Source organism: Hippocampus zosterae, chromosome 4 (assembly GCF_025434085.1).
Source record: "Hippocampus zosterae strain Florida chromosome 4, ASM2543408v3, whole genome shotgun sequence".
NCBI classification, from domain to species: Eukaryota; Metazoa; Chordata; class Actinopteri; order Syngnathiformes; family Syngnathidae; genus Hippocampus; species Hippocampus zosterae.
In genome coordinates, this window is record NC_067454.1 from 25988659 (window position 1) to 26014145 (window position 25487).

Here is a 25487-nt window from a genome sequence, read left to right on the forward strand (position 1 = left end):
TCCCTCGCACGGCTATAAATAGTATCATTTGTCTATAAAATTGTTAGCAGTACACCTTTGCATAACACTGTAACCTTATTAACGTATAAGAGAATTTAAAAAAGAACTATGGACCAACTTTTTGGACCAACTTACAACAAAGAATAGCTTTAGTAACTGGAACTCTTCCAGTTCCAGTAACGGGAAGATTTAAAGTGCAAATTCAAAAATAACATTGAATCCTTAATCTAACAATAAATATTTTTTGACTGGCCATGTCAAACCATACGATACTGGAAAATAACATGACATAAACTCAATAGCTAATAATGCATTCAAACTAATCACCAACATTATCTCCGAGCACAATATTTTAAAAAAACTTTAACCAGCAAAACAAAAATATATAAAAGAATTTGTGCAATATTCGGCACGCTTTCGCTGAAAAAAAAAAACGCTTATCGGCGTGATTGGGGTGTAATGTCTTTAAGTGGCGCCTTAATTTATTTGGCTTCATGCTGTCCGCTACCAAAATTTTTAGACAAAGTAAGCACATTGATCTTCCCTCGTCTGCCACTGCAGGCACATTGAAGCCAAGCTCTCCATACGCCTCGTCATATTTCCTCCCTGAGAATGCTCTGCGCAAATTCTGCCAATGAGAGCGCTACTGCCCCCTAACGTAGTGGAGGCATAACCGCAAGTTATTTTAGAACAGTAAACAAAAAAAAAACATGGTCCCCGAGGTCAAACGCGACCCCCCTGACGGAGCCTCGCCCCCCAGTGGGGTGCGCCCCACTATTTGAGAAACACTGAATTACCTACAGTGTATTGCAGTGGTAGGCAACCTTTGATCCTTGACAAGTATATATACTTTCTACTCTTTGTCAACGTGAGTTTGTCATCCAGTTCAACCTCCAGGGATAACGATGCAACGTAAGATAGAGACGTGAATAGAGAGAGGTAAAATTAAGGGCGGTTGCAACCCACGGAGCATCATTTCTAACTGCAACAGATTTGAAGAAAAGAAGCAAGATACTCCCACCCTAATCATTGCCTTGTTTAAAAGAAATGTTTGGCATTGTTGACTACAAGAATGATTCATGGTGAAGTGATGTAAGCCAAATAACCGTGTGGATTAAAATAAAACATACAGACTGTTTTTTTCAATTTCTATCATAAGGTAGTTTAGCTTTTTTTAAAAGTCAGTTCACATCGTTTTGGTAGCATAAAAGTCGATCCACTGCTAGAATAGCTGTAGTTTTTTAAAAAACGCAACACAATTTCCTACCAGAAATGTTCACTTTAAATTTGCATAATCATACAATGTATAATCATGCAAGTTAAACTGACCATGGAATTAAAAATAATGGTCAATAACAATGAGCGTTCGAGCTAAGTCCAGTGTGACTTAGTTCTTAAATTAAAAGCCTTTTCAAACCCAGACCTCCAAACACTGCAGGACAAGAGCTAAGCCAGGAAAGTATGGCGAGAACATGAAAATGCCACACAGGATGCCCAGAGCCTGCATACAAACACCCTATCTGAGAACTGTGAGAGAAATATGCTAACCATGAAACCACATTCCTATAAGATTTTCTGTTATTTATATTTGAAAATAAAATATGTATCTTTCAAATTGAAAAATAAATCCTCCTGGAAAAGATCACAACCTACAATTAAAAAACATAAGCTATTCGTTTTAAGTGCAGTGTTTTAAGGCTTTTCGTGGGGACGGTAGAGCCAACATTAGTCAGGAATTACCTTACGTAAGTCGCATTTTGAAGAGTTATTTCCCTCTATCATCCATATGTGCGGCGAGTGCTGTTTATGACAACGTATGGAACTGGTTCATTACTGCGTGTGCTGAACCCCGGTTATTGTCGGTTCAGTTGATTGGTTGAAACACTGCCCCCTGGTGTTGTGGTGTAAAACCTACATTTTGTGATCTGTTTCCAGTTCCTCGTCGTCTTTGTTGGCTTGTTCTTGTGACAAAACCTTGTGAGTCGTTATCTCCCCCCGACCCCCGTGATTGCTTTCGTCCATCGAAGTGGCGCAGCTACGGTGGTGCGAGTGCGGTGGGAGCTGAGCTCACTGCATGTTTTCTGCTGTTCGTCCGTCTGCAGGAGGATGGCGTCGAGTTTCTACCGCATCACCTCTGCCGCCGGTCCCCCGACCCCCACTTACGCCGAATGCTGTCGGCTCTGGTCCGAAGACAGCAGTGAGAAACATCACTAAGCGACCCGGGTACGTTTTGGCGAACGAGTGTTTTTAGAATGAGATCTTTGCATTTGTGAGAACCAAGGCTGCAAGAGGCGAGTGGCTTCCTGCGGCTCGGCGGAGGCCTACTTAAGATCCGGGGTCAGTTCTCCGTGGAGGCTCCCATCTAACGTTGGACCATTCAATCTTATGGTGGCCTTTCATGAAACGCGTTATCGGGGAGAGTGGCTACAGCTTTTCAGTGTCGTGTCTATCGCTCTTTTGCCTTGTAGCCAAGGACAATGAATCGTGACGAAACCGTATTTAGTGGGTAAATAAACGAACGCGCTAGTTATTTGAAGATAGCAATAGCAACATAATAGCAAAGAATGTTGACTTGCGTATAGTAACATTTAGGATGCATTCTAGCGGGTTAGCTGTTAGCTGCCACAGCAACTAGCTACGGCTATGGCCTCAAAATGGTGAAGATTTCGATTCCTAATAGCAGTTGTGCATGGGCTACAACATTTGCTAGTTAATTTAGCGTTGTGAAACGAAGCGCACATAGTTACATGTTCGGCCAAGTCATCAGTATATTTTGTGCATGGTTTAATTCAGGAAATAGATGGAGCCCGGCTTGCTATGAAATTGTATTATTTGATAGCAACGTTTTAGCGACATTCTTGCAAATGTATACATTCAAGAATCCGTATAACATCGCTGTGATGTGACTGCCCCAAGAGTATATCGTCAACTATCAAGTTAATTTTGTGTTAAGCAAACGTGACTGCTGGAAAGTCCATTTTCTTGACATTTCCTGACGTTTAGTTGCTCTACTTTTCCCAGATCAAAATTGTGTTGTTAATTAATCATGCATTCACAGCCTATGAGCCTACTTATGTGCAATGTGATGATTTTGGCCCGTTAATCAACCTACATCACACATACTAATTCTGTGATTGTTTGTGTCCCTCCAGGTGTTCATGTTTATCTCTAAGAACGTGTGTAACCCACAGAAAGTAAACTGTATCAGTGGCCTCTGTGACACTTCAAAACTCACCTCCTGAGCACTGAATATTTAAGAGGAAGAATGACAGAGGCGTGGCAGCAGCAGCAGCAGCACACGGTGGCTCCACCTTCTGTAGTACACACACTTCCCCAGACGACGGACACTCTGGCCTGCACCGTGTATGGCGTTGTCCTCCAACCAGATTCGTCTCTGCAGCAGCAGCAGCTGGGCCAGCAGCATGTTGTGCAAGCTCAACAGCCCTCCATGCAGCTAGCTGCCGAAAGAGTGCATAAGTGTGGCGCCTGTGGACACGACATATCTCACCTGGCCAATCCCCACGAGCACCAGTGCATGGTGACCCAAGACAGGTCTTTCCAGTGTACACAGTGCATGAAGATCTTCAGCCAAGCAACGGACCTGCTGGAGCATCAGTGTGTGCAGGTGGAACAGAAGCCTTTTGTTTGTGGCGTGTGTAAGATGGGTTTCTCGCTGCTCACTTCCTTGGCCCAGCATCACAACTCTCACGGCAATGGAAACAACCCAATGAAGTGTTCCATTTGTGAGAAAACGTACCGTCCCGGATCCGGAAACGTCACTCCCACCTCATCGGCGGCCAATCCTCAGCAGCCCTCCACCGGCGAGACTTCTGGTGGCGGTGCGGCAATCAGTGCCTCATCCCCACCTACTTTTGAGGCCTCTGCGCCCGATAGGCCGTACAAGTGCTCAGTGTGCCATAAGTCCTTCCGGCATTTGTCCGAGCTGACTCGCCACGAAAGGGTACACACAGGTGAGAAGCCGTACAAATGTGACACGTGCGATAAAAGCTTCAGCCAGTCTTCACATTTGGCTCACCACCAGCGCACACACAGCTCTGAGCGGCCATATAAGTGCGCTGTGTGCGAGAAGAGCTTCAAGCACCGTTCCCACCTCGTGCGCCACATGTACGCCCATTCAGGCGAGCACCTTTTCAAGTGCAACTTGTGCGAAATGCACTTTAAGGAGTCATCGGAGCTCCTGCACCATCAATGTCAGCCAGAAGGAGAAAGGCCTTTCCGATGCGGCTCCTGCGGAAAGAGCTTCAAGCGTCCGTCGGACCTGCGGCAGCACGAACGCACTCATTCCGAGGAGCGACCGTTCCAGTGCGAGGAGTGCCAGATGAGCTTCAAGCAGCAGTACGCTCTCGTACGCCACCGTCGCACTCATAAGAATCCGGCCGAGCGCCCTTTTAAGTGTAATCTCTGTGACAAGGGCTTTCTTCAGCCATCCCACTTGCTCTACCATCAGCAGGTGCACGGCATGGAAAGCTTGTTTAAGTGTGCGTCTTGCCAGAAGTCTTTTAGCCAATCCGGAGAACTGCTGAGGCACAAATGCGGAGGTGAAGTAGAGAAGCCCTACAAGTGTGACGTGTGCGGCAAAGGTTACAAAAAGAACTCCACTCTGCAGCGCCACCAAAACACTCACTGCACAGAGAAGCCGCTGAAATGCTCTCTGTGTGACAAGCGCTTTGTGTCCTCATCGGAGTTTGTCCAGCACCGCTGCGACCCGACCCGCGAGAAACCCCTGAAATGTCCCGACTGTGAGAAACGCTTCAGGTACTCCTCTGAGCTGCAGCGCCACCGCCGCGTCCACACCGGGGAGAAACCTTTCAAATGCGCCAGCTGCGACAAGAGCTTTAAGCAACGCGAGCACTTGGCCAAGCATCAGAGCGTGCACTCGCGGGAGACGCAGTTTAAATGCGTGTGGTGCGGCGAGCGTTTTGTTGACCTCGCAGCTCTGCAGGAACACACAGTCCAACACACCGCCGAAGGTGAAAGTTTCCCGGAAGCGCCCTGTATCCCATGACCGCCGTGATTCTCCCGCCATGGACAGCAAACAGAGCGACTGGTCACAGGCTCCACATTCACCTTGTTGCTTCGAACGCGCGCCCATTAAAGACGATTCCTCATTTGTAGTACGGCATCCCTTGAATTAAGACTCAATTATCCTTCCTTGAGTAAAAGGCGAAACTCAGAATCAGGAATTCATCAGTTAGAGTGAAGGTAAGGAGCAAAAAAAGGGGGGGGGGGGTTGATATAAAAGATGGAGAGAGCTCGCTTTGATCGGGCGTGTGTGTGTGTGAGAGAGAGACATTTTCTTTTTGGTGTTGCATGTGATGTGATTGCATCTGTTTTTTAATTGTTTACTCTTGCGGCTCGCAAGACAGCCGTCATATGTGTTGTATGATATATTCTGCTCCTGATATGTCATTGTGCCTTTTTTAATTTACATATCTTGTTTTATTGAGTTTGATGTCCAGTAAAAGCCGACTCCCTCCCATCCACGCACACCGTCTGCCCCGTGCAGGGGTGCATGTTGTTCACATACTAGACCTTAGATAGTGTCGTCTGTGCATGAATATTTATCACACTTAATATCACAATTGTATTATAGCTTTGTTTTATTTAGAAAAACACAAGAGGGGTGTGGGGGGGAGTGGATTTGTGTAAAATGTATAGCCTATGTCCTATAAAACGTGTCGTTGCATCTTTGTATGGAAACATGACATTTGGTAACTAACGCATACCTATCATGTCATGAGAACACTTGAGATGTGCAATAGAAATGCACAGTGTAATATTTATAACTACTGATTTGTTGCATAGTCTACCCTGTTCTTATAGATTGTGGTTATGCGCTCATGTAAACATTGAAAATGTGTAGTGATTTTGTTACTTTTTATTTTTACTATTGAGAAGCTTGCTTATATTTTGCAAGGATTTAAGTTTCCGTTTGGATTACGACATTTAATCTGATAAAAGTATCATATTGTTCACTTGTAAGAAATTAGCACATTACTGTGTGGTAGATGAAAATGAAGTCCTGGGATTTATGAAATCCTCCCAGGATTCCTCATCTATACGTGAGTACTTGACACGACACGGCCTCAAGTTGCAACATTATGTGTGTTCTGAGGATAAAAGTGGGAAAGTGTATGAGTTAGTTCACAGTGTGACATTTCTCTTCCAAGTCAAACTTTTTGCAGTATATTTACAGAATAATTTGATGAATTGCGCTGTCATGGATAAAGGGATTGACTAGGAGAGGGCGATCACACTTGAATTTGGCTTGAACTCCAAATGATATCGTTTAGACTCTTGTTCATACTGTACACAGACAAGAAAAATAAACCACATTGAGGAATATCAAAGTGTGTATGCATTTCTTGAATGTTGATAGTCATTTTTATTTGATTTTATCATTAGAAATCTGTGTATACTGTTGTCGCATGTACTTTTACAAGATAAGATAAGAAAGATAAGAAAAACCTTTATTAGTCTCACAATGGAGAAATTCCCAATTCACAGCAGCAAAGTTATGAAAGTAAGAAGTAGAACAACAAAATAAAGGAGCTGCTGGAAAGGCAGCCACTCTCGCGGCGCCATTTTGAAGTCAAAATAACACAAGACAACACATCGGACACAGACAGTCGTTCAATCTTCACCAATTTTCTGCATACACTTTGTTGTCTGAAGCAGTTCTAGATGAAAGAGGAGAGGATCAAAGTGTCCTTTCTCCAGTGGATCAGAGACGTCATGCTGAAAATGTGCACACGTCTGCTACAAGCTAAGTTTTGAAAGCAAACACAAAGCTGTAGCATCCATTGACGAAAAGAGATTAGTTCACTTCTCCTGTCCCACGTAATCCGCTTCAAACTCCAAGCCGCGACTCCCAGCTCCAAATCCGCATCGGCACTCCGCGCCAACGCTCCTTTCTTCTCATCGTCGGCTCCTCAAGACCTCCATCCATCCAGCGGCAGACCGTTCAACAGCACCGATCTCTCCGCTGAACAAAGTAGTTTCTAAACGCAGAGGTAGATTAAGTTTAAAAATGTATCATTTTAATTTACTTTTGCACATATACGGATTTCATTATGTAAAATATCTTGTCACACACCTTGCAGGCAAATCATTTCATATTAATGGGTGGTTCAAGGGGGTGTCTTATGCCCCTGAGTACCTTACAAAACTTATATACAAACCTTTACAATTTAACTCCAGTTCAGTATTATACGGAGCCCCTAAGGCAGGGGTATCAAAGTCAAATGGACGGAGGGCCAAATAAAAAAAAATGCTGCAAGCCGAGGGCTGGACTGGTCGAATGTTCATTTAACAATTACCACATATAGTTTATTGAACCAAATTTAATCGACTGAAAACCTAACAAATACATTCCAATATGATCAGATAAATAAAGCAACATTTTCTTATGGCTACATCAGTAATCTTTAATTTTCAACAGGCACAAAAAACAAATTTCCCCTGTATAAAAATACCCATAACATGAATGAAAGAAGCCAGTATTATTCAAGGCACCATCCATATTTTCTCTTTTAGCTATAGTAGGCTAAATTTACTTCAAAGACAAACAAATAATAGCAATTTTCGATCATTCACTCAAATAAAATATTTTTAAAACATTTAAAATATAATTGAAATACACTAAAATAAAGTGCAAACATTTATTAACCAAAAACAACACTTTATTCAAGGAGACGTTACATGCAGTTAAAGCCAATATTATATGTTGAATGTTTAAACTTGAACTGAATAAAAACTCTTGATATGTGATTGCACAGTAATATTCACTTCTTTGAGGCTGAGGCTGATACTCGGTGGTGTCTCATCTTTTCTACAAGTTCATCAATATTTGGGGTCAGGCTCTGAGCTGAGCAAATCCTCAAAATTGAGGGAAGGTGTTCAGCGGTAAGTCGACTTCTGTGTGATATTTTATTTGGCTTCCTCAAAAAAAAAGTTGTTCACACAGGTATGTGCTGCCAAACATCGACAACGTTTGAGCAGCTGGGCCATTGTGTCGGGGAGGAAACGGGCAAACTGCGCAGCACTCACTGCCGTATCTTTTTCATGCACTATAGTTAGCACTATAGTTGTGTTATGCATTTGATGTAAAGCCAAAAATTCATCTGTCACGTTTAGGCTGGAGTCCACTCCGCGGATGAAAATTGACAACTGGGCAACGTCAGAAACTTCAGCGTTCTCATCCACTGCCAAGGAATATGCGATGACATATTTTCCGTTTTTCACAAGCTGCTCTTTTAGATAAATGGACAACTGCTCTACTCGCTCGGCGATGGTGTTTCTACTCATGCTCACGTTTAAAATGAGTTGCTTTTTTTTCGGGGCAAACTTCGTCACAAACTTTAAGCATACAGTTTTTAATGAAATCCACCTCCGTTCGTGGCCAGGATGATTTAGCGATCTCTTCTGCCACACTAAAACCGGCCGTGACAGCAACCTGGCTTTGTGATTTTGCTTTTTTGAACAGAGCCTGTTGAGATTCGAGGATTTCGTTTTAATGCGCCAACCTTCTGTTGCCTTTGTTCCATGTCCATAATCTTGTTTTTGTTCGCGTTTTTCGTTTCAGATGTAATCTCAGATTACACTCTTTCAATACCGCCACACTTTCTCCGCACAGAAGACACACAGGTTTTCCAGCTACGTCCGTGAACATGTACTCCGACTCCCACCTTGTTTGAAACCCCCGGTTCTCAGTGTCCACCTTCCGTTTTACCATTTTTTGATGGGTATCCGAAAGCTAACGTCACTGTTATGCGAACGACTGCTGCAATAATAAATATTGAAATAAAGCGGCCGACTGCTTGGCGCGTCACCGTTGCATTGTGGGAAATGTAGTATTGGTGCGTGTAAAACATCGCGGGCCGGTTCTAATAATATCCAAAATCATCCCAAGGGGCGACTGAATTACTTCTAGCGGGCCAAATCTGGCCCGCAGGCCGGCATTTTAAGGTTTTTGCCCAAAGGGGACATGCGAGAGAGGAAAAATTGCGAGATCTTGCAACGTTTTTTCCCCTTCCATGTCCCCTTAGGGGCTCCGTAGTATTACACATACAGTATGTTGAATGTATTATCTGTATCCGCACGCAAACATCAAGTTGCGCATGCCTCATATGTCAACCCCCACACGTATCTAATATAAATAAACAAAATGAAGAGGTGTTCATCCACAGACAATGTGGCGCTTTTTTGTTATTCGAAGTTTAAAAAAAATTAAGAGGCGACAAAACGCCTCTTAAGGTTTAAAGGTTTGCTTCCGGTTACGAGAAAAAGGAAGTCCATCCCCACGAAGTTATGTCGCAGCCAGTTAAATTAATTCGACAGTGCTGAGGAGTATAACACGGATACAGAGTTGCGATCCACTCTGGTGGTAAAACATCGCGGCGTTGAGAGAAAAGTTGTGTTGTTCACAACCTCACGTCGATGTTGGCTGGAAGCGACACTTCCTTGACGAGGTTAGCAGGCTAATTTATCTCTGTTAATGATTTTGCCATTTGTCACCATGTCACTACGTCTCAACTTTCTGAAGGCGTAAATGTTAAATTAACCCGCTCAGAGTATCACCAAACCTTTCTGAACAAAGTCAATTTGTCCATGCCTGTTGATCGTAAAAAATAAAACTAGTAATAATAATATTAAAGAAACATTTGTAAACAACCAAGAGCCATTATAAAGTCACATTTTTAGCTTACCGGTAGTTTCATTTTGTTGTGGAAAAAATGCCTCACTTTTGTTGGTGCTATAATAGATTTTAATTATTTGTTTTTTTTTTAACGCCATGTCCCGTTAGCAAGATAAGATTTTTTTTCCCATACAGTCACATAAAATGAAAAATATCATCACTGTGAGCACATTAATGCTATTCCTTTTTTTGGTGTTGTGTCATCTCTTAAGTTTGTTTTAGCATAACCTGATGACTTTAAACCAAGCCAAACATTTGATAGATGGATGTTTTCTTTTTCTACCATTATAGTGTTCATTTTCCCTTGTGTGTTTGCAGCTGGCGGCTCTTCATCTCATCCTGCCCAACATCCTACTCAGGGCCACCGCGCATTCCATCATCGTAGCTCTCTCCTTCTGCACATCAGCTGTGATAGGTCAGCCGGGCACTTTGAAATCAGCCAAAACCATTGGTAAAGCCAACAAAGAGACTTTAAAGCCACTTGATTTGGAGAATCAGTGTGCTGTCTTCCATCTTAAGCACCGAGCCTTAAAGCTTGCCATGCCTGGATCATCATCACCGGCCAGTAGCAAGGCTCGGGTGTACACCAATGTCAACACGTGGAAGAACAAAGATTACTGGGATTATGACACGCATGTGTCAAATTGGAGGTATCATTTTAACACCAAATATTCTATGACGGGGACGCCCAAGTCCGGCACTGGAGAATCGCTGTTTAGTTCGTTTTTGATGTCTCCCTTCTCCAACACACCTGATTCAAATGATCAGATCATCAACAGGTTTTGCGAGGCCTGATAACGATCGTGATCATTTGAATAAGGTGCGTTGGAGGAGGGAGCGAGCTAAAACTGAAATCATATGGCTCTCGAGGACCTTACTTAGCCACCGCTGTTCTATGATAAACAGCAAGTGAAACCGTATAGACCATAGGTGTCAAACTCAGGTCCTGGAGGGCTGCTGTCCTGCATGTTTTCCAAGTCTCCCTGTTGCAACGCACCTGATTCAAATGAACAGGTTCAATGTCAGGCTTCCGCTGAGCTTACTGATGATCTGTTCATTTGAATCAGGTGTGTTGCAACAGGCTTTGGTGGTCGCCGAGGCAAAAACCCGAGCATGGGAAGAGTTCGGTGAGGCCATGGAAGCCGACTTCCGGACGGCTTCGAGGAAATTCTAGTCCACCATCCGACATCTCAGGAGGGGGAAGCAGTGCACCACTAACACTGTGTACAGTGGGGATGGGGCGCTGCTGACTTCGACTCGGGACGTTGTGAACCGGTGGGCAGAATACTTCGAAGACCTCCTCAACTCCACCAACACGCCTTCCTTGGAGGAAGCAGAGCCTAGGGTCTCTGAGGTGGGCTCTCCTATCTCTGTGGTTGAAGTCACCGATGTGGTTAAAAAGCTCCTCGGTGGCAAGGCCCCAGGGGTGGATGAGATCCGCCCGGAGTTCCTCAAGGTTCTGGATGTTGTGGGGCTGTCCTGGTTGACACGCCTCTGCAACATTGCGTGGTCAACGGAGAGAGTGCCTCTGCATTGTCAGACCGGGGTGGTAGTCCCTCTTTTTAAAAACGGGGACGGGAGGGTGTGTTCCAACTATAGAGGAATCACACTCCTCAGCCTCCCTGGTAAGGTCTATTCAGGGGTGCTGGAGAGGAGGGTCCGTCAAGAAGTCGAGCCTCAGATTGAGGAGGAGCAGTGTGGTTTTCGTCCCGGCCGTGGAACAGTGGACCAGCTCTACACCCTTAGCAGGGTTCTCGAGGGTATGTGGGAATTCGCCCAACCAGTCTACATGTGTTTTGTGGACTTGGAGAAGGCGTTTGACCGTGTCCCTCGGGGAGTTCTGTGGGGGGTGCTTCGTGGGTATGGAGTACCGAACCCCCTGATACGGGCTGTTTGGTCACTATACCACCGATGTCAGAGTTTGGTCCGCGTTGCCGGCAGTAAGTCGGAATTGTTTCCAGTGAGGGTAGGACTCCGCCAAGGCTGCCCTTTGTCACCGATTCTGTTCATAACCTTTATGGACAGAATCTCTAGGCGCAGCCGAAGCGTTGAGGGGGTCCGTTTTGGGGGCCTCAGTATTGCATCCCTGCTTTTTGCAGATGATGTGGTGCTGTTGGCTCCTTCAAAAGGGGCTCTCCAACTCTCACTGGAGCGTTTCGCAGCCGAGTGTGAAGCGGTTGGGATGAAAATCAGCACCTCCAAATCTGAAACCGTGGTCCTCAGTTGGAAAAGGGTGGAGTGCCCCCTCCGGGTCGGGGGGGAGATCTTGCCCCAAGTGGAGGAGTTTAAGTATCTTGGGGTCTTGTTCACTAGTGAGGGCAGGAGGGAGCGAGAGATCGACAGGCGGATCGGTGCAGCGTCTGCTGTGATGCGGACGTTGTATCGGTCTGTCGTGGTGAAGAAGGAGCTGAGCCAAAGGGCGAAGCTCTCAATTTACCGGTCGATCTACGTTCCAACCCTCATCTATGGTCACGAGCTAGGGGTCGTGACCGAAAGAACGAGATCCCGGATACAAGCGGCCGAAATGAGTTTTCTCCGCAGGGTGTCCGAGCTTTCCCTTAGAGATAAGGTGAGAAGCTCGGTCATCCGGGAGGGGCTCCGAGTCGAGCCGCTTCTCTTCCACATCGAGAGGAGCCAGAGGAGCTGGCTTGGGCATCTGATTCGGATGCCTCCTGAGCGCCTCCCTGGTGAGGTGCTCCGGGCATGTCCCACCGGGAGGAGACCCCGAGGAAGACCCAGGACACGCTGGAGAGACTATGTCACCCAGCTGGCCTGGGAACGCCTCGGGATCCCCCGGGGAGAGCTGGAAGAAGTAGCTAGGGAGAGGGAAGTCTGGGCTTCCCTGCTAAAGCTGTTGCCCCCGCGACCCGGCCCCGGATAAGCGGTAGAAGATGGATGGATGGATGTATGGACTTCCACTCTAGCTGTAAGCCGATGGTGGGATTGGATGACAGATGATCATCTTTGTCTTTTTTCCCAGCAATCAAGACAACTACCAGTTGGTACGCAAATTGGGGCGAGGCAAGTACAGTGAAGTTTTTGAGGCCATCAACGTGAGCAGCAGTGAAAAAGCAGTGGTGAAAATCCTCAAGGTGAATCTTCGCCTTGTGTCTTATTTTGCTTAGCCTCTCTTTTGTCCCATTTGTTGTGTAGTTCACCATCCATCCATTGCTTTCTCTTTTTTTTGACGCTATCACATCATGGAATTATGACGATATTGACACACAAAGTCAATGGTTGGTTTTCCACATATTTTATTTTTGCGCCAAGATAAATAGTTGGGAATTTTATTCACTCTGCTTCAGCTTTTCTCTTGCTCACATGAATGCCGTTATTTGTCTTTCTACAGTCATAGCTTCCGTGTTCCACTAGTCTTGGGGCAGGATGTCATATGATTGCTTCAGCTTTCATCTTTGCCATGAGAAGGGGGTCAAATGATTCTACAAAATGATCAGTGTCATGTAATCGTTTTTGCTGAGTTTACTAATGAGTGCCTCTTTACTGTTGCACTCGTAGACTTTTTACAAGGGAGGGTTGATTTGCTTACAGTATCAGTGCACAAACTATGCATTTGTGGAAATGCCCTTTTGCGAGAATTTCTTGCAATGTCAACCATGAAGGTAATGGGCATTACAATCCGCATCTGTGTTCAAAAGCATTTTCGCGCATGGTTCTACAGCCGTGATTGTACTTCAATTTATGGCATTGTCTTGCGAGGTAACACGAAACAAAAGGTATTGATCCACTTAATAAATAAACAACAAATTCCAAAGGTTTTATTTGGAACACTAATATTTCATGTGCTTGTAGCAGCACTTTACCATCTTAAGGTGTAATGCCGTGTTGTCACTTTCTTTATTTTAAATGATATAAAACATTTAAATCGTTGAATTTGTCCGAACGACACGTTCTCTAAATGCGCCAGCAATTTTCGTATGTTATTAGTGATGAAGCGGGCAACACCAATTGCACGACAACTGAAAATCACATGGAACAAATGCTGTCATACGTGTCTTTTTCTTGGCCCAGAGCTCAGTGATCAATCACTTCCCTCACACAAATATTTGTTTTGAACACAGCCTGTCAAATGGAAGAAGATCAAACGGGAAATAAAGATTCTTGAAAATCTACGCGGAGGGACAAACATCATTCTTCTGGTTGACACGGTTAAAGACCCTGTGGTGAGTTCGAGTTTTATTTCCGTTTCTTTTGTTGTTGTTGTTGTTGTTGAATGACAGCCTACTGGCAGTTGGATGTAAAATGCAGGTTACACTGTTCTGTTCTACGCGCTTACAGTTGTTCTCATAAGGCATATAAATTTATGAGCACAACTCTATGTCCTGTCTACTTGCTCCTGTCATCCACTACAGTAGATATAAAAAGTTGACAACCCCTGTGCAATAATGGGATTATGTCATGAAAAAAAAAGACCAAGTTAAGTAATTTCTGAACTATTTCCAACATACAATGTGACCTGTAACCCGTAAAGATCAAATGTGTGTGTGTGTGTGTGTGGGGGGGGGGGGGGATGTTTTAGAGAGCCTAAGTACCGTCTTTTTGGGATTGTACATCGCTCCGGATTATAAATCGCACCAGCCAAAAAATGCATAATTAAGAAGAAAAAAACATATATGTCGCACTGCAGTATAAGTCATATTTTTGGGGGAAATTTATTTGATAAAGTCACTTATGTCAGACTCATCGTCAGTTGTTTTTCTCAGTTACCGCCAACGTGGAAAGTAGCAACACAGGCCGAGAGCATCCTCTTGCGGTTTAATGTTAAAATAAACATGTGATGTGTACAATGTGTTAACCATTTCACACATAAGTCACTCCAGAGTATAAGTCGCTAAGTCGCTCTCCCGGCCAAACTATGAAAAAAACTGCGACAAGTACTCCGGAAAATACGGTAACAGTGCTCTCTGCACACCAATTTATTTTTACAAACCCTCTGGAAAAGATATATTGTTGTCCAAGTTATGTCACATTACTAATGGAAAAATAACGTTTCTTTGTCTCATTTTTACACTACAAAACTGTATTTCAAACTGGGGTACATATCCACTGTAAGGCTTGTGGTTGTTCTCTCTTTGCAGTCCAGAACACCAGCTCTTGTCTTTGAGTACGTTAATAATACGGATTTTAAGGTACATACTATAAATACAGAGTCCATGTTTTTTATGGTAACCCTTATGCAGCATACATGGCACCTCTGGTACTGTTCAGGTCGGTTGCTGACTTGGTCCATATTCCACAGGAGCTTTACCAGAAGCTGACAGACTATGATATTCGTTACTACATGTATGAGCTTCTCAAGGTAAGGTTGTCTCAACGTATTGAGCGGGCTAAATCGTGTATTTTGTAATGGGTGTGTTGTTTTGTATGAGAATCATTTTCCTGTGGAAGGTTTTTTTTTAAGACTGTGGTAGGAATTCGTATATTGAAATATTGGATTTTTGTGATGTGAAGAAAAAAAAATGAGACCAAGATGAATCATTTTTAAAAAACAATTTCAAACATGAATGTGACCTTTAGTCTGTTACGTTTGGAACTATTAGTTATTGGGAACAGCAACTCAAATTCCTGCTTGTTGCTCTTAACTGCTGCTCTTTAATATGACAAACTTTCCTTTATAAGTCTTGATCTTAAAGAACAAAACCCACATTTTTTTTGCTCTCTTAGTCACAGACAAATTAAACGGTACCAATAATTGTCTTTAGACGTGCAGTATTTTTATTTCATTTCACAAGACGTTGGTCTATTCGTCACCTTCAATAGAAACATGCTTCTTTTTCCCCCATTTTGCATAAAAACCGAATGGCTTCATAATTTGGAACGGTCAACACAATTGTTGGGTTATTACATATTTTGTTATTACATATTTTGGCCTCCGTGAGAAATATGCACGCAGTTGTTGGACTGGCCAGCATGCAGTCTTGGCCTGCTGCTGTTAGTGCTGTAGTTTTGTAATTGTGTGTGTGTGTGTGTGTGTGTGCGCTCGCACGTGTGTGTTTTTATTATTATTTTTTTTTTTCCACCCAAATCAAATATCAACATTAAATGTATATTTTATGATTGCATGTGTGCATCCTGTGCGTCCAAAGGCTCTGGACTACTGTCACAGTATGGGCATCATGCACAGAGACGTAAAGCCTCACAATGTGATGATCGACCATCAGCTGCGAAAGGTGCGTGTGTGTTCTGTTTACCGCTTATTGTAATTAGTTTAGTAGTCATTTTGTACGTATCGGTTCTCCATAATTACGATGATCAAGAATGAGTATCTTAATCTTGCATACAGTGAACCTCCTCTACAACGAAACCTGCATTGGCGAAAATCCGCCCTAGTGTCAAAAAAATCTTAATGTATGAAAGCCATTCCCACTTTTCTGCTTCCCCTTCAACAAAAAGTCCCCCTGTTGCGTAATACGAAATCGTTTTCTTCACCCATGCCTCGCAACGAGGTTCACAACAACGAAAACAGCCTTCTGCAAAAGTCTAATCCGACCTCAGCCTGCCACCACACTGATTTACACATGCACAGTTGTACAGGAAGTATTTGTTATTGTTAGTTTCAGACGCGGCACAAACGTTGCATTGCTAAAATGGCTACAAAACGGACCTTTGCAGACCAAGGAGTTTAGAAAAGAAAATCATTCACGCTTGAAGACAGGATAAAAGTAATAAAAATGAAAGATGGAGGAAGTAAAGTAAATTCTTGCATGTAAAAGACATGCACGAAATTGATGTAAGTGAAAGTGAATGCTGATCGTAAATTTCGCAATTTCTTTCCCGTTTTTTTTCTTTCTAAACTGGCTATAGGAAGTGTCAAATAAGTGTATGCTCATACTTATGCACTATTGGAATAAAAATAAAGAGAACTCATACATTATATGTGTATGTGTTTACATAGAAGATTAAATTTGCTATAATAAAGTCCCCTGTTGTGAAAAAGTTCTTGCTGCAAGCATGATTTTGTTGTAGTTTAATTTTCGTTGATTGTGACTATATTTAGCTGTTATTGTTGCTTTTCATATTTGACGGCCCCCAAAGCACCAGTTGCTCTTGGAATTTGTATGCTAATTAAAGATGCAGATCATTTCGTGAATAAAGTCTCAAATGTGTGAATCGAGCCTGATGACATTGTGATGTCGAATTCATTCTGTTTAGCTGCGTCTTATAGATTGGGGTTTGGCAGAATTTTACCATCCTGCTCAGGAATACAACGTCAGGGTGGCCTCCCGTTATTTCAAAGGCCCAGAGCTGCTTGTGGATTACAAGGTACAGTAGCCGCTTTTATGGATTCACAGTGCACAAGGACAGATTTTTATTTCTTTTTTCATATTGATCAATCATTTGTGCATTTGTGTGTTGTCAATGTGTAATTTCTTCCTCTCTCCCAGATGTATGACTATAGTTTGGACATGTGGAGTCTTGGGTGTATGTTGGCAAGCATGATCTTTTTGAAAGAGCCCTTTTTTCATGGCCAGGACAATTACGATCAGGTAACAGACCAGCAGAAAAGTAATAAGAGGGATTGGTTGCCTTTTACCGCACCAACAATTCCACCTGCTCTCTGGGTCAACAAATCGGGAACTTTCTTCATTTATAGAAAACTGCCTTACCATGCATGAACTGATGAACATCAAGGTTTTTTGAGATATTTTTGTGACTTTTTACAGCTTCATGCAAGTTAATAACACACACCCGTGAAAATGGACACCCCTCAAATCAGCTTTAAAAAGCTGTTTTTTTCCCCTCTGTACTTGTGTGTAATACGGTCCCCTGATTTGCCGGCATTTTATTACACTGGCCAACAATTTTTTTTCTCACTGTGATAACGATTGATATATTTCACGATTTGGCATCACAAATGAAAGGATACAATATGGACATGCTTGAAAAATTAAACACAGCCTCGCAGTCATAGGATAAAGAGACTACCAATGGCAGAATTTACGTAGTTTTAGTACTTTTGTTAAATGAAAAAAATTGAATATCTCAAAAACTAGAGCCAATTCAGAAAACAAAACTGTCATTTTTGAATTTAGCGACATCAAAATTCCCTCTCTAATGAGTCACTGTACCATATAATACGTGGGCCAATTTTGGTTCAATTTATATGGAAAAATGCATCTTTTTTTTTTTAATCGCTGGGCAACTTTAATCAACACCTCCAACTTTATCACATGGATGTTAAACTCAAGGTTGGCTCACTCCACCTATGTCATGAAAGACTTAAGCCTGGGGGTTCACATATTTTACTACCATGCACTGCAAACATTTACATGGTTGCCAAATAAAAACAAAGATAAGATCACATTTATTTATGGGGGGAATCCATGTTGTAGTTCCGAAAGGTTCACATACTTTTTCTTGCAACTGTAAAAATCCGTAAACTTACTTACTTATAGCTGTTGTAACTGAAATAAAATGCCAAGCAATATGTGGGGGGGGTTGGAGAAATCCCAACTCTTTAATGCTGTTTTTCAGTTGGTTCGCATTGCTAAAGTTCTTGGCACCGATGACCTTTTTGGCTACCTGCACAAGTACCACATAGAACTGGACACTCGCTTCAAAGATTTGCTGGGACAGTAAGTGTTGGCATGATTTTCATTGTTTTGTTGGATAAATTCATTGCCATTCTTTTGAACACGTTTGGGTAGCTCGCTTTCCTAATCATTATTCTATAATCTACCACTCTCACACATTTCTGATTCTCTTGAACACTTCATGACGCATTCCGCATCGAACAGGATTGTGTGGAGTCCTTCCGTCTCAGACAAACTCTTTTGAGGCAAAGGTAAGTTTGTGTATATAGCTCCTAATCTCAAAGGACTTTGGAGATCGGCCACATCCCCTGGTCTAAACCCCTCAACCAGGCAAAGAAAAATTCAAAAGCCTACTGTGGGGGGGGGGGGGGCAGTGCTTCTGGGAAAATGGTTCTTCCTCGGGATCTGAGCCGGTTAGTCTAATCAGAATCCTCCACACATACTAGAGTCCATCCTTGCTGACTGAGGACAGACTGCGCCCTCTCCCTGGACCGATCCCCTGTCAACCACATTGTGTGGTAAAAGATAGACCAATCAACTACACATCTTCTGCGCCACAATCGGCTCTCTGAACCCGTAACACTACTAACGGCCCTGCAGGATTGTCGTTTGGTCTTTAATTCGCCTCCAGCTTCATTGCCACCGTAATGTTAAGCACATCCCCTGCTCTGTGTGTTCAGGCAAACACGCAAGCGTTGGGAGCAGTTCATCCAGTCTGAGAATCAACACCTGGTGAGCCCCGAGGCTCTGGACCTGCTGGACAAGCTCCTGCGCTACGACCACCAGCAAAGATCAACAGCACTGGAGGCCATGAAGCATCCATATTTTTGTGAGTAGCAACTTACAGATGTCAATCAGATGATGCGGTAACATTAAAATAATAATAATGATGTCACTAGAAATGTATAAATAGACTTCATGCGGTTACAATCACACTTTAAAATCTGTTTCATTGCAAATTTCAACATGGCCGAGATGAAGTGACTGTGTCTTTTGTCTCTTAGACCCTGTGATAAAACAATCCAACACAGTCCGCACAAAGGCAAGAAACACCTCCGTTGCGTCATGATTACCAGCACACACGTAAGTACACAGTATCATTCATGCAAGCATGGCCAAAACCACTCTGTCAAATAGTGCACCACTTCAGCAAGAAAGTTGTTGCAATTCTGAATACTGGTACGTTAGTATTTTAAGTACTTTGGTATTCACATTTGCAGCAAGCTAAAATGAGTAAGGGGTAATTCAGCCTTTTGTTTATGTGTCTTCATATAGCACAATAAGCATGGAGAAATTAAAGGACAAAGGATTGTCAGAAGATTTGAAAACCAAATTTGTGGAAAAGCATAGACTATATCAAGGCTACAAGGTAATCTCTAAAGATCGGATATTTCCTGACTCGACTGCACAATGTCATCAAAAAGTGGACATCTTAAACGGATCCATCTCCAACTAAATTCAAGCTCACCTGTAGACCTCAGTGTCAGCTCGCATAATCCGTCGCCATTTGAAGGAAAACGGGACTTCTTTGTAGGAGGCCCAAGGGGTCCTCTCTGTTGACACACACAAACAAGTGAAGCCAAAATCCTGTCTTCGTGACAGATGAGACCAAAGTTGAGATTTTTGTTCAAGCATATCGCGGTAGACGTTACCGAAAACGAAAAGAAGCCTTCAGAGAAAAGAACACCTTCCTCTGGGAGAAGTGGTGCATTATCTGACAAAAGCACCTCAGTGCCAATATTTTTGCCCATGACTGGATGGTACGTCATGTACGTGTGCGTCATCTTGCATAAGGTACACTGGGTTAATAGCTGTCTTGTCTTCACTCAATGTATTTTTTTGTGCCTGATACAGTTTTATTTGTGGCGTTGTATGTAAATGTTATTGTATTTTGTGCACTATAAGGTGTTCCTGATTTATAAGATGGTACGTCATGTACGTGTGCGTCATCTTGCATAAGGTACACTGGGTTAATAGCTGTCTTGTCTTCACTCAATGTATTTTTTTGTGCCTGATACAGTTTTATTTGTGGCGTTGTATGTAAATGTTATTGTATTTTCTGCACTATAAGGTGTTCCTGATTTATAAGGAGCACCTCGGGGTATTTTAAAACTGTTTTCATATAGAGGGCGCACTGCATTTATAAGGCGCATATAATAGAAGCTACAATAGAGGCTGTGGTTGTGCTGTTCATCCACTAGAGGGTGCTACACTAAAGGGAATGCATACAATGCAATTTATATGGAGCCTTCGCAACTGCTGTAGCTGTCACAAAGCAATGAGAACTGGTCACAAACACGGACATATCAATACAATTGGAATTAGAAAATGTTGGGGTGGGGGGAGCGGCCTTCTTCCCCCCCGAGTGTTCGTTGAATTTCGGACGAGGAGAATGTTAGTAATCCAAATACAGGCTAGAGCAGGTGTCACCAACATTTTTGAGGGTGAGAGCAACTTCATGTGTACCGATTGTGTGAAGGGCTACCAAATTGATACACGTCTGAAATAACATATTTGTCCAAAATACCTTCAATAATATGAGGATGTGTTATTTTTAATACTTGATGATTTAAATTGTCAGACTTTGATCGTGTTTCGAAATGTCTCACAGTACTGCCAATGTTTGCATTTTTAAATCATAATTTCTACTAGCAAATCACAATGTCCAGGCACTGGCGGGCTACTCAAGTGGTCTTCACGGGCTACCTGGTGCCCGCGGGCACCATGTTGGTGACCACTGGGCTAGAGTCTCGTTGAACAGTTTCTTCGAAACTTTTAATAACAGAATATTCCGGGCACCCGCGGTTTACAGACAATGGTTGCGTGTCACGAGTGAGAAGCAGGAAGAGATTCACATCATTTTTATATAATCAGAAGGGCAGCACCAGAGCTCAAGGTCTGACATCATAACTTTCATTTCTCCTAAACCGATTCTCAGCTTGTATCAACTAGCACATTCCAATGTTTGTGCGTCTCCAGCAGGGAGTATTTAAATTCTAGATGATTGTTACAAGGACGCCAAGCTACGCTACTATGACTAAATATGAGCAGAATACAGATACTTCTAAAACAATAAATGAAAGACAAAAGTTATAAAGACAATTGATTCAACAAAAAAAAGCCCACAAACCTCTCATATCCACAGTTAGCCACAGCACTGAGGGTGTTTGTTAAGCATACTGTAGCTCCAGACATGAGAGAATCTCCTTTCTTCACTAATGCGGATAGTCATTTCAAAAAATCAAGAAAGCTCCGGGGCCCGACAAAGTGTCCCCCTCCTGCCTGAAAGTCTGCGCTGACCAGCTGGCTCCGGTCTTCACACAAATCTTCAACAGATCCCTGGAGCTGTGTGAGGTCCCATCCTGCTTCAAACAGTCTACCATCATCCCAGTTCCCAAGAAATCGGCAAAATCGGAACTGAACGACTACAGGCCTGTTGCCCTGACGTCTGTGGTCATGAAGTCCTTTGAACGCCTTGTGCTGAACCACCTAAAGAACGTCACTGGACCCCTGCTGGACCCTCTCCAGTTTGCCTACCGGGCAAACGGGTCTGTGGAAGACGCAGTCAACATAGGTCTGCACTACATCCTCAAGCACCTCGACAGCACAGGGACCTACGCAAGGATTCTGTTTGTGGATTTCAGCTCTGCGTTCAACACCATCATCCCGGAACTCCTCACCCCCAAACTACTCCACCTCGGTGTGTCCACTACGACCTGCCAGTGGATCCTCAGCTTCCTGACGGGACGGACACAACAGGTGAGACTGGGAGCAACAACATCATCAATACGCACCACCAGCACTGGAGCCCCACAGGGATGTGTCCTCTCGCCACTGCTCTTCTCTCTCTACACAAACGATTGCACCTCAACAGATCCAGCTGTCAAACTCATAAAGTTCGCAGACGACACCACGGTCATCGGTCTCATCAAAGACGGCGACGAGTCTGCGTACCGCCAACAAGTGGAGCAGCTGGAGCTCTGGTGCGGCCGACACAACCTTGGGCTGAACACGCTCAAGACTGTAGAGATGATCGTGGACTTCAGGAAACATTCTTCTCCTCAGTTGCCCCTCACACTATCCAACTGCCCTGTGTCAACCGTCGAGACCTTCAAGTTCCTGGGAATCACAGTCTCCCAGGACATGAAGTGGGAAGTCAACACCATCTCCATCCTGAAAAGGGCCCGGCAGCGGATGTACTTCCTGAGGCTGCTGAGGAAGCATGGCCTGCCAGAGGAGGTGCTACGACAGTTCTACACGGCAGTCATCGAATCAATCCTGTGTTCTTCCATCACGGTTTGGTTTGGGGCCGCCACAAAAAAGGACAAAATCCGAATTCAACGGACAGTTAGGACGGCAGAAAAAATCGTTGGCACCGCCCTACCCACTCTTGAGGACTTGCACACTGCAAGAATCAAGACAAGGGCACGGAAAATCCTCCTGAATCCTCCACCCTGCCCACCACCTTTTTCAGCCACTCCCCTCAGGCAGACGCTACAGATCCATGCGCACCAAATCCAGTAGACACTTAAACAGCTTCTTCCCTCTAGCCATTAACTCCTTAAACAGTCACTGACATAGTCACTCTTCTTGCACCACAAAATGGTACTACAAAACTACTGGTATACTCTAAATCAGTGGTCACCAACATGGTGCCCGCGGGCACCAGGTAGCCCGTGAAGACCACTTGAGTAGCCCGCCAGTGCCTGGACATTGTGATTTGCTAGTAGAAATTATGATTTAAAAATGCAAACATTGGCAGTACTGTGAGACATTTCGAAACACGATCAAAGTCTGACAATTTAAATCATCAAGTATTAAAAATAACACATCCTCATATTATTGAAGGTATTTTGGACAAAAATGTTATTTCAGACGTGTATCAATTTGGTAGCCCTTCACACAATCGGTACACATGAAGTTGCTCTCACCCTCAAAAATGTTGGTGACACCTGCTCTAAATGGTTCAATGATTTTGTTGTTTACGATGATACTAGTGCAGCGTGTTATACCGGAGACAAATTCCTTGTGTGTTCTACATACTTGGCCAATAAAGATGATTCTGATTCTGATTCTGAGCTTTTAGCACATTTGTCCAGTCATCATCGTGGCACGGCCCAGCGGTTTCCAAACTAGAGCCCATTGGCCGACAGCGAAAACAAAGATTGACCACGACTTAATGGTCTAGTTCTTCTTTCCTGCTCCGTGGCTGCTGAGTGTCCTTGTAGTCAGGGTATTACTTTCACTGTCTTTCAAAAATCTAGCCAGACCTCTGTCATTGCAGGATGGGGGTGGGGGAAAGGCCGATAGATTTCTAACTATGCTACATTATGTTGAATGAGTGGTTTTTTTTCTCTCCCTTCTAGGAAGAATGTGTTACCTCAACTAGCAGAGAACTCTACCTCCAAACCAACCGTCACATGTGAGCAAGATGTCAATTTTGCAGCGCTCACCGATCTTTTTTTTTTTTTGCTGCCTGGAGTTAACGTAGAGTTCCAGACCGAGACCAAAACTTAATTTCCCCCAGTCCATCCCCATTTGAACCAGACTTTTGAGCAAATGACTGTTGTATCAGAATGAAGCAGGTGTGATGCTGCAAGCCTTAGTCTGTCATCTGCTGTGATCTAGTTCTGATAGTGGCACTGAATGTTTTAAAAATTATTTTCTGCTATAAAGAGAACAATATATTGGAAGAGAATAAACCATTTTTAGCTAAACGTTTGTTAGGATTGTCACCACTTGGTAACATTTATTACTATTGGGGGAAAAAAAATCGAGCTCATTTGCAAGTCATTAAGACAGTCTGTAGTCTTGAAGCTGCAAGCAAGATAGCCCCGCCCAAAGAAAGGCCCCAAGTTCACTAATACGTGGTACACCAAGGCTGCTACATTAATTAATGTTATGACTTACTAATGTGGGCCTATTCCCAAACATGAAAAGTCACCAGTTTGATGTTGTCTTTTTGGGGATGAAATTGAAACATTAGCGAGATGATCAATTTACATGATGCCACGATGGTAACGGTCACGTCGATACCGGTGGTCACAGCCATATACGGCTGTCAAAATGCAGCGGTCGGCACCTCAAACAACAACTTTATATCCCTTGTCATGAAGTAGAGGGCTGTCCAAGTCCTTTTTTTGACCTTTGGGATAACTGGAATTTCATTCATTTTCCGAACCGCTTAATCCACACTAGGGTCTTCGGGCAGTAGGCGAGGGGCACCCTGAATCGGTTGCTGGCCAATCGCAAGGCACACAGAGATGAACAACCACCCACGCTCACACTCACACTTCGGGACAAATTAGAGTATTCCATTCACCTGCCGTGCATGGTTTTGGAATGTGGGAGGAAACCAGAGTACCGAGAGAAAACCCACGCAGGCACGGGGCCAACATGTCTACACAGGAAGGCTGGAGCCGGAATCGAAATCGAACCCTCCACCTCTGCACCGTGAGGTCTACGCGCTGACCAGTCGACCACCGGGCTGCCCCTATTTCCCACCACTTAAAAAAATGAAACAGGTTATCATTTTACATGGTAACCAAGAGAAAGTCACACTACTCACACCCAGGGACAATTGAGAGTGTTCAATCAGCCTACCATGCATGTCTTTGGAATGTGGGAGGAAACCGGAGTACCCTGAGAAAACCCACGCAGGCCCGGGGAGAACATGCAAACTCCACACAGGGAGGCCGGAGCTGGGATCGAACCCGGTACCTCTGCACAGTGAAGTCGACGTGCTAACCACTGGACTACCGGGCCGCCCCTAACTGGAATTTAAATTTCAAATGAAAAAAAACCCCCTAAGTTACGCATTTTACAATTTTTGAAATGATGTATTTTGTGTTATACAAACATTCATTTATTCATCTTCCGAGCCGCTTGATCCTCACTAGGGTCGCGGGGGGTGTTGGAGCCTATCCCAGCTGTCTTCGGGCAGTAGGCGAGGGACACCCTGAATCGGTTGCCAGCCAATCGCAGGGCACACAGAAACAAACCATTCGCACTCACACTCACACCTAGGGACAATTTAGAGTGTTCAATCAGCCTGCCACGCATGTTTTTGGAATGTGGGAGGAAACCGGAGCACCCGGAGAAAACGCACGCAGGCCCGATGAGAACATGCAAATTCCACACAGGGAGGCCGGAGCTGGAATCGAACCCGGTACCTCTGCACTGTGAAGCCGACGTGCTAACCACTGGACTACCGGGCC

General features: G+C 43.9%; 2 protein-coding genes and 1 long non-coding RNA gene across 6 annotated transcripts in view; 2 read left to right on the forward strand and 1 right to left on the reverse strand.

Moving 5' to 3' along the window:
• Window positions 1-25265, reverse strand: part of LOC127599817 (uncharacterized) — a 28857-nt gene extending 3592 nt beyond the window's left edge. Inside the window, exon 1 of the long non-coding RNA XR_007962168.1 lies at window positions 24715-25265. This is a non-coding gene — a long non-coding RNA (uncharacterized LOC127599817). The remainder of the gene's footprint in view (window positions 1-24714) is intronic.
• LOC127599740 (zinc finger protein 319) lies at window positions 1823-6371 on the forward strand. Of its 3 annotated transcripts, none has more exons than XM_052063946.1 (3): window positions 1823-1977; window positions 2103-2337; window positions 3153-6371. In XM_052063946.1, the coding sequence occupies exon 3, from the start codon at window positions 3266-3268 to the stop codon at window positions 5024-5026; it is 1761 nt and encodes a 586-aa protein (XP_051919906.1). In that variant the 5' UTR covers window positions 1823-1977; window positions 2103-2337; window positions 3153-3265; the 3' UTR covers window positions 5027-6371. The 3 variants fall into 3 exon arrangements, with proteins under 3 accessions (XP_051919906.1, XP_051919904.1, XP_051919905.1); XM_052063944.1 differs by having other exon boundaries at window positions 2103-2223; XM_052063945.1 differs by lacking the exon at window positions 1823-1977 and having other exon boundaries at window positions 1984-2223.
• Window positions 9293-23987, forward strand: csnk2a2a (casein kinase 2, alpha prime polypeptide a). 2 transcript variants are annotated; one of them, XM_052063997.1, is made up of 13 exons: window positions 9294-9491; window positions 10037-10368; window positions 12699-12810; window positions 13798-13899; window positions 14815-14865; window positions 14976-15035; window positions 15823-15906; window positions 16889-16999; window positions 17122-17223; window positions 18212-18312; window positions 18951-19099; window positions 19275-19353; window positions 23637-23987. In XM_052063997.1, the coding sequence occupies exons 2-12, from the start codon at window positions 10259-10261 to the stop codon at window positions 19337-19339; spliced, it is 1047 nt and encodes a 348-aa protein (XP_051919957.1). In that variant the 5' UTR covers window positions 9294-9491; window positions 10037-10258; the 3' UTR covers window positions 19340-19353; window positions 23637-23987. The 2 variants fall into 2 exon arrangements, with proteins under 2 accessions (XP_051919958.1, XP_051919957.1); XM_052063998.1 differs by lacking the exon at window positions 14815-14865 and having other exon boundaries at window positions 9293-9491.
• Window positions 25266-25487: the final 222 nt, after the last annotated feature.